The sequence below is a fragment of the Aphidius gifuensis genome, linkage group LG6 (assembly GCF_014905175.1).
Source record: "Aphidius gifuensis isolate YNYX2018 linkage group LG6, ASM1490517v1, whole genome shotgun sequence".
NCBI classification, from domain to species: Eukaryota; Metazoa; Arthropoda; class Insecta; order Hymenoptera; family Braconidae; genus Aphidius; species Aphidius gifuensis.
This window is the reverse complement of record NC_057793.1, coordinates 8933559-8946878: the sequence shown is the minus strand read 5'-3', so window position 1 is coordinate 8946878 and position 13320 is coordinate 8933559. Positions and strand designations below refer to the sequence as shown.

Genomic DNA, 13320 nt, shown 5'->3' with positions numbered 1-13320 from the left:
TTTATACACATCAAGGAATAAAAACGATACGTATATTATTATTGCAACACAAAACAAAATAAATAAATAGATATGTAACCAACGATAGTATAAGAAGGAAATATCCAGCATCCTTATATATACTGATAGCAAATTAATGATATAGAAAAAAAGTATATACATACAAAAATACCACGATGATCATATGATTTTTTTATTCAAATGTATTTTTTATAATATGCACGCTTATATTAGGGTCCATAAAATGAAAAAAAAAAAAAAAAAACAAGAGAATGAGACGTTATTTTATTGTGTTCATCAACATGGGGATGAAAAAAAAAACAATGAAATTCAAAATAACAAAAAAGAAAAAGGAAAAATCTGATGACGTACAACAAGATTAAATTACACATGATCATCTTGAAAGTTTTACTAACAAAAAAAGCTATATCAACTATACAACACTATCAATTATATGAAAATTTTGTTATAATAATTTAAAACACAAAATTAACAAAATAGTAATTAATTTGAAAAATGATACTTTGATAAATTTATGTTGTTATCGTGATAAGCCACAGTATAGCAAAAAAAAAAAAAAAAAAAATGCAATTATGAAAATGCATGAAATCAATGACCAAAATAATTGAGATTTATTGAGATACAATTTCAACAACAACAACAACTGATATAACAATTTATAATTATTTATAATGATAGAAAACAAAAAATGATAATTTGTGGTAATATGCAGATGTGGATGATTGTGAAGGTGCAGTATCGTCAACAAGTGTGGGTGTTTAATGTGTATGAAAGCCCTGTAAAAGAGGTAGGAAGGAAAATTAGAATAAAAAAAAATATATATGAATATAAAGGGGAAAATGTAACAGATCTCAAGGGCTGAAGATTATTATAGTGGGGATGAAATAATTTCTAGAGGATAATATCAAAGAAGCTGAGTCTCTTTCGTGAAACTTGAAGTATCGTTTGAACTTTACATCAGAGCTGATCAACTTGATCAACGTTAGAGAAATGCTTGTTGTATATTTAAAAAAATTTTTAATTAATTAATATTATTGTTTAAATATTGTGAGTGATTTTAAAAAAATAATTTTTAATTAAATATATGATATAAACTTTTAAATTTATCAATATTTAATTGAATTTTTAAAATTAAAAAAAAAGAAGATTACAATTTTTTTATTTATTTATTTTTTTATTTTGATTTTGAATAATTGTAAAAATGAAACTATTTTGCATTGTCTTTTTGATTGCACGTAAGTAATATTTTCGTTAAACATTTAATCATTTATTTTATGAGAATATTTTACTAAGAAATAATTTTGTCAAAGTCCAAGACATAGATTTAGCTTTTTTTATATATTGACAGAATAATTGTAATTTGTTGTTTGAAAAATGAAATTTTTGATCATTTAAATATCTTGATTAAAATATCCAAAATAATAATAATACTCTACGGCATTTTAATTGTGATGACCAACAATCACATGTATCAACTGTCTCAATGATTTTAACACCTTGCAATGTTGATACTCTTTCTAATCTTGAACCTCTTGGATGACATATTGATTGAGCTGGACATCTCTAATTAAATAAAATAATTTAAATAATACAATTTAAAATAATAATAACATTTTTGCATTATAAATTTTAATGATTACATGATTCAATATTCTAGTCACAATATAATTATAATATCTGCTTAATAGAGAATATCAAATAAATAAATAAATAAATAAAAAACCAGGTAGAAAATATGCAACAATTAAAATATCTACTAGCAAGTAAAAAAATTAATAAATTACAAAATTTATCAAAGATTTATAATAATTGTGTTATTAATAAATTTAATAAATAAATAAAATAAATATACATTTTATACAATATTTAAAAGATAAAAAAAAATATTAATAAAATTAAATTTGATATAATAATAACAGCGAGTCATTATAATAAACGATGACTAATTAATTAATTTTTAAATAAATTAATTTTCAATTTATCCAAGATGTTCATGTTTTTCATATCAATACAAGCTTCAAGTTATTTATTCTTTTTTTGTTAAATTATTAATCAGGATATTTAATTCCGTTATGATTTGATGGTGAAATTCCCGTACAGACCGTAATAATTAGCCGTAATACCAAATTTAAATGATGATTATTCAATATTTATGGTAATAATTATTACAATAATAAAATTCATATGAGATCAAAGGTTTTCCTTAGCACGTGCTATTAAAAACTTTTATTAAATTTATTCATTTTTTATCGACGTGATGTAATTTTTCTTTTCTCAACATCCCCTGATAATAAAAGTTTTAATTTTAAAATTAAAATTCATTAAATTATTATTTGTATTGAATAAATTTATAATATTTTCATTGACTACGAGAGTTTTATTTCAAATTATTCTTATTTTTTTTTTAGTATTTGCAATTTGGACATATGGAGAATCACTGACATGCGATCAGTGTGGACGTGAATGTGTTACAAGTTGTGGTACTCGTCAATTTCGTGCATGTTGCTTCAATAATTTGAAGAAACGTGTGCCAAATCTTGGATTAAAAGTTTGGCTAAGTCCAATGAGAGATAATGGACATCTTAAACTTGTTTATGACGTATAAAATATATTCATCTTCAATATTCTTGACCATGTATTAACGATATAATTGAAAATGATTTGCAACATAATAAAATAATATTTAAAAATATATTATAAATCACAAATTATTATCTATATATTCAACATGATTTTTTTTTTTTTTTTCTTTTTTTTCAACATCAAAAGAACAAATTATATATGAAAAAAAAAAAAAAAGAAAACAATTGACAAAATAGTTGAAATAAAAAAATTTTAAATTTATAATTTTATCAATTTATTATGCATGATTGTAAAAATTTTATAATTTTTTCAATATGTAATTTATTTTTCATATTGTCCGATGGATATTTATCTAATTTTACCATTGCTCTATTGACTTTTTTTCTAATTATATTCCACTGTAACTTGTTCAGACCTGTATAAGAATCTAATGACAATAATTTATCCAAATCTTCTTTTGTTTTTATAGATTTTAGAAGTTGAGCTAAAAAAATTACCAATAAAAAATATAAAAAAAAATCAAAGACAAATTTAAAATATAAAAATAAAAAGTGCAAGATTCACGTAATATTTTTTCTGAAAATAATATATATAAATTTTTATCTCAAGGCGAAACGACAATTTAAATTATAAATTTTGATTGAAAAGATATTTTTTTTTGCTTTTAAATTTCATTTTTTTAAAAAAAACTTACGACCAAGATCAGGAACAGAAAATGAGCATGAATCAACTTGATTTTTAATCTTTGAAAAGTTCACGTGATATTTTTTCTAAAAAAAAAAAAAACAAAACTTTTTAATTTAACGTGTCTCTAATTGGACTACAATTATTAATCAAAAAGTAATTTTTTTGATGGCTTTATCAGGTGTTAAATATGAATTAAACACAACTATTTTCAAGATAAATAATATACTTACGACCAAGATCAGAAACAGTTAATAAATCTGCATTTATTGGAATTTTATTTTCAGCTAATCTATACTGCTTGTTAAATCTTCTTTGATTGGGCTGTTGAAAAGCATCAAAATATTTATAGAAAAATGACTATTAAAAAAAATCATCAATAAGTTCCAAATCAACAAACCATTTATCATTTTGTTCTTCCCATTCGACTGAAAGCCAAGCTTTTAAATCTAATGGAAATGTGTAATTGCTGGGTAACCAATTGACACCAACACATTTCAATTTATCACGATACATATACAAATTTCTGTACCAATCACAGCATTGTTTAACATAATCTTGAGATAATATCCTGTAATAGAAATAAAAGTTAAATTTTACAATAAATAATCAATACTATATACTGACCAACTTCGTATTAATTTTTTTTATCAATGATTTATCAACAAACATTGATAAAAAGTTAAATTCATTTTTCTGTTATGCTTACCAAAGTCTTGAAATAACTGAATAAGCTATAAGTGACGTGGTCCAAGCATGTCCAATATTAATTTTACTTTTAAAAAATTTAGCAGCATCCATACAAGTACTTTTAATTTTACACATTAATTTAGCAAAACCTTGAATTTTAACAAGAACATAATCAAGCATTTGTTTTGATGGTAATAATATATTATTTTTATCAATAACAATATTATCTTTTAAATAATCAAATTCTTTTTCAATTGATAAATGTAAATAATTTAATAACGAACGATTAATTTTTTTAAACCTTTATCATTACGAAATTTCCATTTCATTCGATAAATTAAACGACTCAATAGTGCAGCTTCAGTATGAAGTGTATTTTGTAACGACGAATCTTTTAAACATTTATTTATTTCACATATAAAATGCGTTGTATCTAGAAAAATTATAAGCAATATTATCATTATTATTATTATATAGATGTTTTTTTGAATTATTATTTATTTACTCACCAAATTCACCTGGAGATGGTCTCCATGAATTCGTTGGTGGTCGATTTAAATCAAATTTATTCCACAATGCTTCCATTATTTTAAATAATATTGTCAATTTATGTCAATGAAATTAAAAATTAATTATAATCACGTAATTTAATTACTTTATTTTATATATTAACAAATGGAAACAAATGGTAACAATTTAAAATGAAATGTAAACATTGTCCATGGGTCCATGTCTGAGCGGCCATATTATATTTTATTTATTACTATGATCTATAATCTATATAGGTATATTTTAATCACTATACAACTGTATAGTTTATGCAACCATATACTATATTTAATGCTACTGTGCAGTGATGGGTGGTGATGGGTAATTCGACATGAACAATGTACGCTTACGAAGACTTCTTGCACAATACCCAGACAAATACAACAAAGCAATTGCCAGCAAAACTTAAAACAATTACATACAATTTGTCTAGAGACCTCTTTTGTATGAAATTTATAATAGTTTTCAAATTGATTGCTGAACGAGATAAAAATAAGGAGAAAATCTTGTTTGAATTGAACTTGAATATTTAGACAATGATAAAAATTTATTTTGATTTACTTAAAATAAAAAAGGTTTCAAAGCCCTATTAATTTTAATATCAAAACTTTATTATTATTATTTCTATCTATTGTGTTTTTAAAGCTATTGAGTTCCAAAATGGCTAACCAAGTTTCGAAAAAACTAAAATCCAGAGTCCATAAGTTTTTATTTATAACTTTCAAAAAAGTAGCCTACTTTAGTAATTAATTACTAAGTAATTAGCTACAAGAAAATTATCAAAAAATTTGAGCGTATGTATTATTATTTCATTAATCTGCTCAAAAAATTTCAAGGCTCTATCTGCGTTTTTGATTGGTGGTGGTAATCCCTTAAAACAAATAACTATTCATAAAAAATGGTATTTTAAATGTAAATATTGTGAAAATTATCGCAATAGTTTTCAAATTGATTGCTGAGTTTGATAAAAATAATAAGTCGAATAAACTATTAAATGATGATGATGATGTTTTAATCATTTAGGGACATGATAAATAGTCGTTTTGATTTACTCGGCAAATCATTTTTTTATTTTAATTGCAATACCGCAATTAATAATAATTTAACGTATTGTTTTTTTTTTTTAATTATCAAAAATTGGCAGTATACAAAAAATTGTATTCACAATGAGTTCCAACATTGCACATCTCAAGTCGAAGTAAGTTTTTATCTAGTCGATGATTTTTTATTATTTTTTTTTTTTTATATGTAAATTGAAGAATTTATACTTGTAATATTTTTTTTTATAATAAAAAAATGTATCATAAAATTCTAAACAGTAATTTGCAAAAAAAAAAAAAAATTCAAGTTATCATGTTGCTGAATTATATTTTTAATATTGAGAAATATGTCAATCGATTAATCGCACAAATTTTTCTTTGAAATGTAAAATAAATTATTTGATGACGATTATATTATATCGTATTATAGAAAAAAATTTAAAAAAAAAAATATTTCTCATTTTATTTGTGTCGATGCAATGGAAAAATTTTATCAGTTTATTTGAAATAATTAATTAAAAGCACTCTATTTTCGTACGTATAGTTTTTAAAATTTAATTATTCATAATTGCTAATGTTCTTCGAGTATATAAGGAATTGGAAAATTCCCATTTTCACTATAAACAATTTTCAGAATTGACTTGTGAAAAAAATATTCAACTTGAATAAAGTAAGTACCTATACAATCTATAAATGTCTATAAAATTAAATGTAATATTAAAAAATTTTTTATTTTATTCATTGGAAAGTATAATAAAACATTTCATTATACTTTAAAATTTTTTTAAATAATTAATTTCAGATGAAGAACATATCAATATTGGTAATAATGATAATTTTTGGTTCGAGTACACTTTTTTGTGTAAATTCATTACCACAAAATTATCATGAAACTTCAAATAATCTTGTCAAAAGAGAGGATCCATGGGCAGGGCTCCCTAATTGGATACATTGTCCCATTAAACATGGATGTGACAAAGGGAAATGTTGGACAGAATGTGCAGATGCTTTTCACATGTGGTGCTGGTCTAGAAAGGATGATGGCCCAAACGCAACTGCATGTAAAGAGAAACTTGATTGTCAATCATGTTGGAAATGTGCAGGTACATGTTTTTGGTTTTAATGATTAATTATCAATATTCAAATAAATATCAATGGTAATATAAAATCAAAATATACATATTATATTATACTTTAAATGTTATATATTATAAATATTCCGCGAAAAAAGGGTAGTAAATGAGAATAATACATTTTCTTTTCTTTAAATTGTTTATTAATGATGTTCTCATTAATGCTGTTATACAAGTAATCTTCCAAAAATGTTATATTAAAATTTTATAAAATAATGTAAACTGTAAAAATAAGTTTATTATTCCAACATAATTGTTTTTGAATATATTTAATTAATTGTACTTGTATATATGTTTGTTATTGTTTCATGCAATTTGTATAACTATAAGCTGATTAAAATTATTGTAAGTGGGAAAGAATAAAATACATTTTTACTTATGAAATATGTTTATATATTATATATTTTGTTATAATGAAAAATTTTCGAGCAATAATCATTGCAAAATATTATTACGTCGTTCAGCTTAAATAAAATTTAAAAAATTCAAACAACCTTGCCAACTAATTTTATTAATTTCGTTTTTTTTATTTCTATTTTCTTATCAATAATTCGAACGATAATCATTGAAAAATATTATTAAGTTATTTAAGTCAATTAAAATTACGAGTAATAATAAAGTGCTTTGTAATTATGATAAAAAAAAATAATGAAAATAATTATTGTAAATAAGTAACTGCCTGCCTTTAACTAATTTATCTATATTTTTTTTTTCTTTAATTTTATTTATAATAATATATCAATATTATTTTATCATAAGTTTTTCTATTTAATTGTTATCACAAATAATAATTATGAATGTATATAATGTTCATTTAATACACAGACAGGTGTTTTTTTTGTATTTCTTCGTTTTTTATATAATCTCAAGGTTTCAAATATATTTGGAAGAAAAAGTTACGACAGGCGTGGTTATTCTAAGACCACCACTAGTTCTATTCCATGCAATTTTTAATATATAATATATAATCACAACAAAAAAAAAAAACAAAGTTTTTTTCTACAAAAAAGAGTCAAGTGTTCGAAATTGTCACTGTAATTCTAAGTATTTTAATTTAGATATGACACTAAAAATTCAAGAAAGAAATAGGTATATATATTTTTTTGACGCATGTAATTAAGTCTAAACTATTGAAAAAAAAAAAAAAAAAAAAATTTAAACTTGACCCCACCTGGTTTTTCTCAAATAAGATTTCAGTATTTAAGACATATATTTTACATCAAAGTCATCAAAGAAACAAAAGCAATTGATAAAATATAAAGAAAGAGAGAGAGAGATATAACGAGTAATAAAAAAGTATGAGAGAGATGAAATTTTTTCTGTCCTAAAACGTAAAAACGCACAGTTGAAAAATTCATTTAATTATTAAAAATGAAATAAACTACTAAATAATTCGGTTTTTTTTTTTTAAATAAAGCTTGATACTATATAATGTTAAATTATAAAAATCATTAATTTCTATCTTCACCATCATATTTTAAATAAATTTTGAAAATTTGCGAGGGATGAGGTTACCTCTATTTGATGTATATTAAAGCTCGGTAGTTTATTTGCGCTTTCATTTTTTTTTTTTTTTTCGGTATTATTATATTGTTTCTCACACTTGACACGAGGCACTACCGTGCCTCTTGATACTAGCGTTATCGGCGGCGGCAAGTGGCTGCTTCCCTTGATCAAATGCCAATGACAAAAAAAAAAAAAAAAATCAAAAAAATTTTTTATACAAATAAAAATAAGGATTTAAAAATACAATTTCTATTACCAATATTAGACTTTGTAACTCGAGCGTAACAAAATACTTACTCCAAAATGATTATATATATACAGATGCATGGTGCCTTTGATAATGAATGTTTTGGATTGTTTTCTTATTTATTTGAAAAAAGGGCAAGGGCTAATTTGTACCACTTAAATCAGAATTTGTACTCCTAAAATCAAAATTTGTACCTGATCAACAATAACAAAGTATTGTAAATTTAAATTCTGGAGTCTAGAACAATTTTTTTTTTTGAATATTCTTAAAGTACGAATCTATTGCTTTCATTGATTTAAATAAGCTCACGGCCTTTTTTACAAGAATAATAAAAAAAATTATCCATCTTTATTTATTATCCGAGGTGCCACACAATTATTAATAAACAATTTTCGCCAAACAATTTTTTTGTTTATATCTAATTAGCCTGGGATTGATGGATTCAGAATAAATAATTGAATGGATTCCTTTGGAGTATATATCAAGTATGAGAAAAAAAAATATATTTAAAAAAAAAAAATTAAAGCGCAAAAACACTACCGAGCCTATACACCGAATAGACTTGCTCATCTTAGTACTGTACTTGTTCTGTACTACACTACCTCTGTACTTGCTAATCTTAGATTGCTAATTGTAAAATATATATAAAGTGACAAATCATTGATATTTTATAAATTTAAAATTTTTTTTATTAATTTTTTCACATAAAGTCAAAATTTATACAATTCGCAAAACTTTTTTTTTTTTTTTTAAATTAATTATAAATTATTTTAAATTTTCAAAAAAAATTAGTGCGATTAATCGATTGACATTTATATTTTTATTAAATTATTATTATTATTATTATTTATTTCTGTGCTCATTTATATATATACATAAATCTTTACACATCTTTTCCTTAATATCTATATTAAATATTAAGTCTGATATTTTAGGTTTAACTTGATAAGTCAATTGCAAAAACAATGAAAATTCATAATGAATTTTAGATCGAGTCTAAATATGAGATTTGTAAACATATTTTTTAACGGCAAAAAAAAAAAAATTTATTTTGTAAATTTTAAATATTAAGAATGATTCAGATAAAATTTTAGTTAGTTTTAATTTGTATATAGTTTAAAAAAAAAATAAAAATTGTTTAATATATAAATTAACAAACTATAATTTTGCAATTGTTATTGTTAACTTGGTCGTCTGATAAAATACGTGCGGTATTTGAAAAAAATATACTGTACTATATTTTACTATAAATTCGTAATATATATACGTACAGCGCAGGATCATACGTTGTTCCAAGCAAACAGATATGTGTGTAGTATTTCTATGTATATCATAAATAGAAGAGTGCAAATAATAACGTTGTCTCGCGGTCAGATGTTTACCTAAATTTCTTGTTCGCGCATGCCTCAATGTATACAGATCAAAAACATTGGCAGGCTTTATCAAATATGTCTATAAATTTATTATACATATAATTACTGTGCACAGTGTGTAGAAAAAATTTATATTTATCTCCAATGAGAAAAATATTGTGAGGATCTCAAAGTGTCGATCTTTATATACGTAAAAGAAATTTTTATTGCTGTGTATATTATATCAGTTGAAAAATTTTACTTAAAATAATGTGTCAATTTTGAATAATTAATTTCTTTTGTTTTGCAGGTTGTTGCGCGACATACTTATATACGTCATATATGAAATTGTTTTAATTCAAATTTAATACAATTTAATTAGAGAATCAAATAATTATAACAACATTTTTACATTTTGTTCTATACTCTACGGGATGATATTAAAATATATATGAATATATACGAATTTGTATAATATTATTTTCTCTCATATATTACATGAACAAACAAACTATATGCAAATAAATAATCAATAATGTGAAAAAGGCTTGAATTCATCAAGGGATTACGCAGTTTAAAAATTAACTCAACACAACAAAGAATCATATATAAAAATATAAAACTTGATTAGACATTTAATGGCCAAAAAAATATAAATTGCTTTTTGGTCATCATTTAATGTCGATAATTGTATTTTACAGTCATCAAAATGTATCTCATCAACGTGGGATTGTTACTTTTTATAGTGACAACAATTGAATTAATTTCTTGTACAGAATTGGATTCAAAAAATTTAAAATATCGAAAAGCAAGTAATGATGGACTCATTGATGTATCAACAAAAAGTGAAGTAATCAAGAATAAAAATTTATTACAAGCTTGTCTTAATGATTATGTCACCTCTCACTTGAAAAAACAGCCAAAAATCATTACAGCTATTTTAACTAAACACATAACAATATCAAATATTTACTTGGAAGAATTACAAAAGATTCGGTCAACATTTGTTTTAACTGAAAACTACAATGTTAAAAATAATATGCAAAAAACAAGAATGGATATTTTTATTTTATTGAGAGACCATAATGATCTTGATGATTTACAAATAAAAATTCATAATATTGGTAGTCGTGGATCTACATATACAGTATTATTGGTTAATCATTTTAAAAATAAAAAATTATTCATCAAAGAATCAAATTTATTGACCAAATTATTATGGACTAAAAAAATAGCAAATATTGTTATAATTGGTTTTGTTGAAAATTATTATCTAGCAATGGAAAGTAATGAATTTAAACCAAAGATACTCAGAGAACCAATGGATCCAGTGATTGTTGGCCAATGTCGAAATAGAAAATGGATAATAAATAATACGTTATTTAGACCAATGAAAATGAATAATTGTTCTGTAAATGTTGGCTATTTGAATAATCAACCGTACATGTACACTGTCAAACGAAATAATAAGTATGAATATAAAGGTATTGATTTATCGATATTACGAGTTGTCGCAAGTTATCTAAATTTTACAATTAAATTATCAGAAATCCCAGCAACTAAAAATGATACAATACCACAAAGAATTGTTAATTCATTAAGCAGCAAAAGATCCTATGATCTTGTTATTGGTGGTATTCCTTGGCAACAATCAATTGATATTGATTACACAATTCCTTATGATGTTGTAAAACTTGTTTGGCTTGTACCAGTCAAGTCTCAAGAAAAATTACCTCTAGCACTTCCTAACACAAAGGAATTGATAGTACTAATTGCTGTTTTATTATTTCCAGTAATTGTCAAGTTTATATTATTTCATGAAATATCATTTTTAGATATATTTGCTATTTTCATTGGTGTAGCATGCAATAAACAACCAGTCAGAGTTTCATACAGAATAATTTTCATGTTATGGTTTATCATCGGTTTTATAATAGTACAACTATCTTCAATATCATTGGTAGGAAAAATGTTAACTATACCTACTTATAAAAACAATACAATAGACGCTTTAATTAAATCAGGAATAAAATTTAGTGGTTCAAAGGATACAAAAAATTTATACATTGGAAATATAACATTTGACAATGATCCGAGTAAACTTATTTACAAAGCATTTGAAAATTTCATCGAATTTGAAAGTATTGAGTATGAAAAAAAATTCCAAGATTTAATTAATGGTGAAGATAAATCAATGGCATTATTGGCGGTAATAAATACTCCAACAGTAAATAAGAAATTTAATCCTTTTTATGTACGTGTATTACCAGAAGCTATAAAAGCTCTTCCACTTAGTTTTGCAGTATGGCATGGCTTACCATATGTCAATGATATTGATATTATTCTACAAAGACTTATAAGAAGTGGTATTATTAAACATTTTAATAATATCGAAACAAAAAGTTACTATCATGATATTAAACACCACCACAGTCGGATAAAGTTAGAAGATCTTTCACCAGCTTTTTTAATACTTGGTATTGGTCTTACAATTAGCTTCATAACTTTAATTTTAGAAATTATAAATTTTCGAACAAAGATATTTGATCGCATTTATATTTTTTATCTTAAATTTGCTCGCCAAGTTCGTTTTGTGCTTCAACTATAATAATAATAATAATAATGATATACTTTTAAAAATGTATTGTCGTTTTATTGAACAAATCTCATTATCCAGATTTTTTAATATGATATTTAAATATGATATGATATGGAGATTTTATTGTGTGTGATATAAATTTTGTTGACCTTAAATAATGCAACTCATTATTGATAATAAATAAATAAATTTATTTAACTGAACAAGCACAAATAAGAAAAATGAGATGTTCAACTATTGTGTGTAGAATTATTTGGGTTGCTAAAATTATAATATTATCAATTGTTGTCAATATTTTTTAACACATAAGAGATTGATTAATATTTTGTACCATGAATTTTAAAGCACCATGTAAAGATTTTATATTTACGAAAAAAAAAATTTGTTTTGTGAAAATATCTATAGATATAAATCAAATTTGAAACATATTTGAACTAAAATTGTATTTTATGTAATTGATGCGTTATAAATGAAATAATAAATGAAAAATAAAGAAAATGATTATTTAACAATCGAAAAAAAAAAAAAAAAAAAAATATAGTCAGATTTATTTTTAAATAAGCTACGTAAAGCCGTGTTAATAAAATTCAGAGTAAACTTTTTTTTTTCAACTTTTAATGAAATACAAATTCGACTTTTACCAGTAAATAATTATCTCACTCATTTATCTTTGAAAATAAAAAAAAAAATTATTTAAAAATATTTATTTTTCAAAGTACAATGCAATTGTTAATATAGGAAATTTTAATTCAACAATTACATATAGTGCCCCTAAAAATAAATATTTTTAAACAATTTTTTTTTTTTAATCTCAAAAAGAATGACATGGGCCAATTTATACTGACTAAAATTTGGACGTCAATGATATTAAAAAAGTATTGTAAATTAAACTTGTAATTATTAATTTAATTGTTAT

General features: G+C 23.1%; 2 protein-coding genes and 1 pseudogene across 2 annotated transcripts; 2 read left to right on the top strand and 1 right to left on the bottom strand.

The window, feature by feature from the left end:
• Positions 1-1155: 1155 nt before the first annotated feature.
• LOC122859363 (trissin) lies at positions 1156-2690 on the top strand. Its single transcript, XM_044162860.1, has 2 exons — positions 1156-1256; positions 2430-2690. The coding sequence occupies exons 1-2, from the start codon at positions 1223-1225 to the stop codon at positions 2624-2626; spliced, it is 231 nt and encodes a 76-aa protein (XP_044018795.1). The 5' UTR covers positions 1156-1222; the 3' UTR covers positions 2627-2690.
• An 831-nt stretch (positions 2691-3521) lies between these two features.
• LOC122859362 lies at positions 3522-4710 on the bottom strand (annotated as a pseudogene).
• Positions 4711-9841: 5131 nt separating this feature from the next.
• LOC122859361 lies at positions 9842-12946 on the top strand. Its single transcript, XM_044162858.1, has 2 exons — positions 9842-10016; positions 10116-12946. Exon 2 carries the CDS (start codon positions 10515-10517, stop codon positions 12411-12413), a length of 1899 nt encoding a protein of 632 aa, XP_044018793.1. The 5' UTR covers positions 9842-10016; positions 10116-10514; the 3' UTR covers positions 12414-12946.
• Positions 12947-13320: the final 374 nt, after the last annotated feature.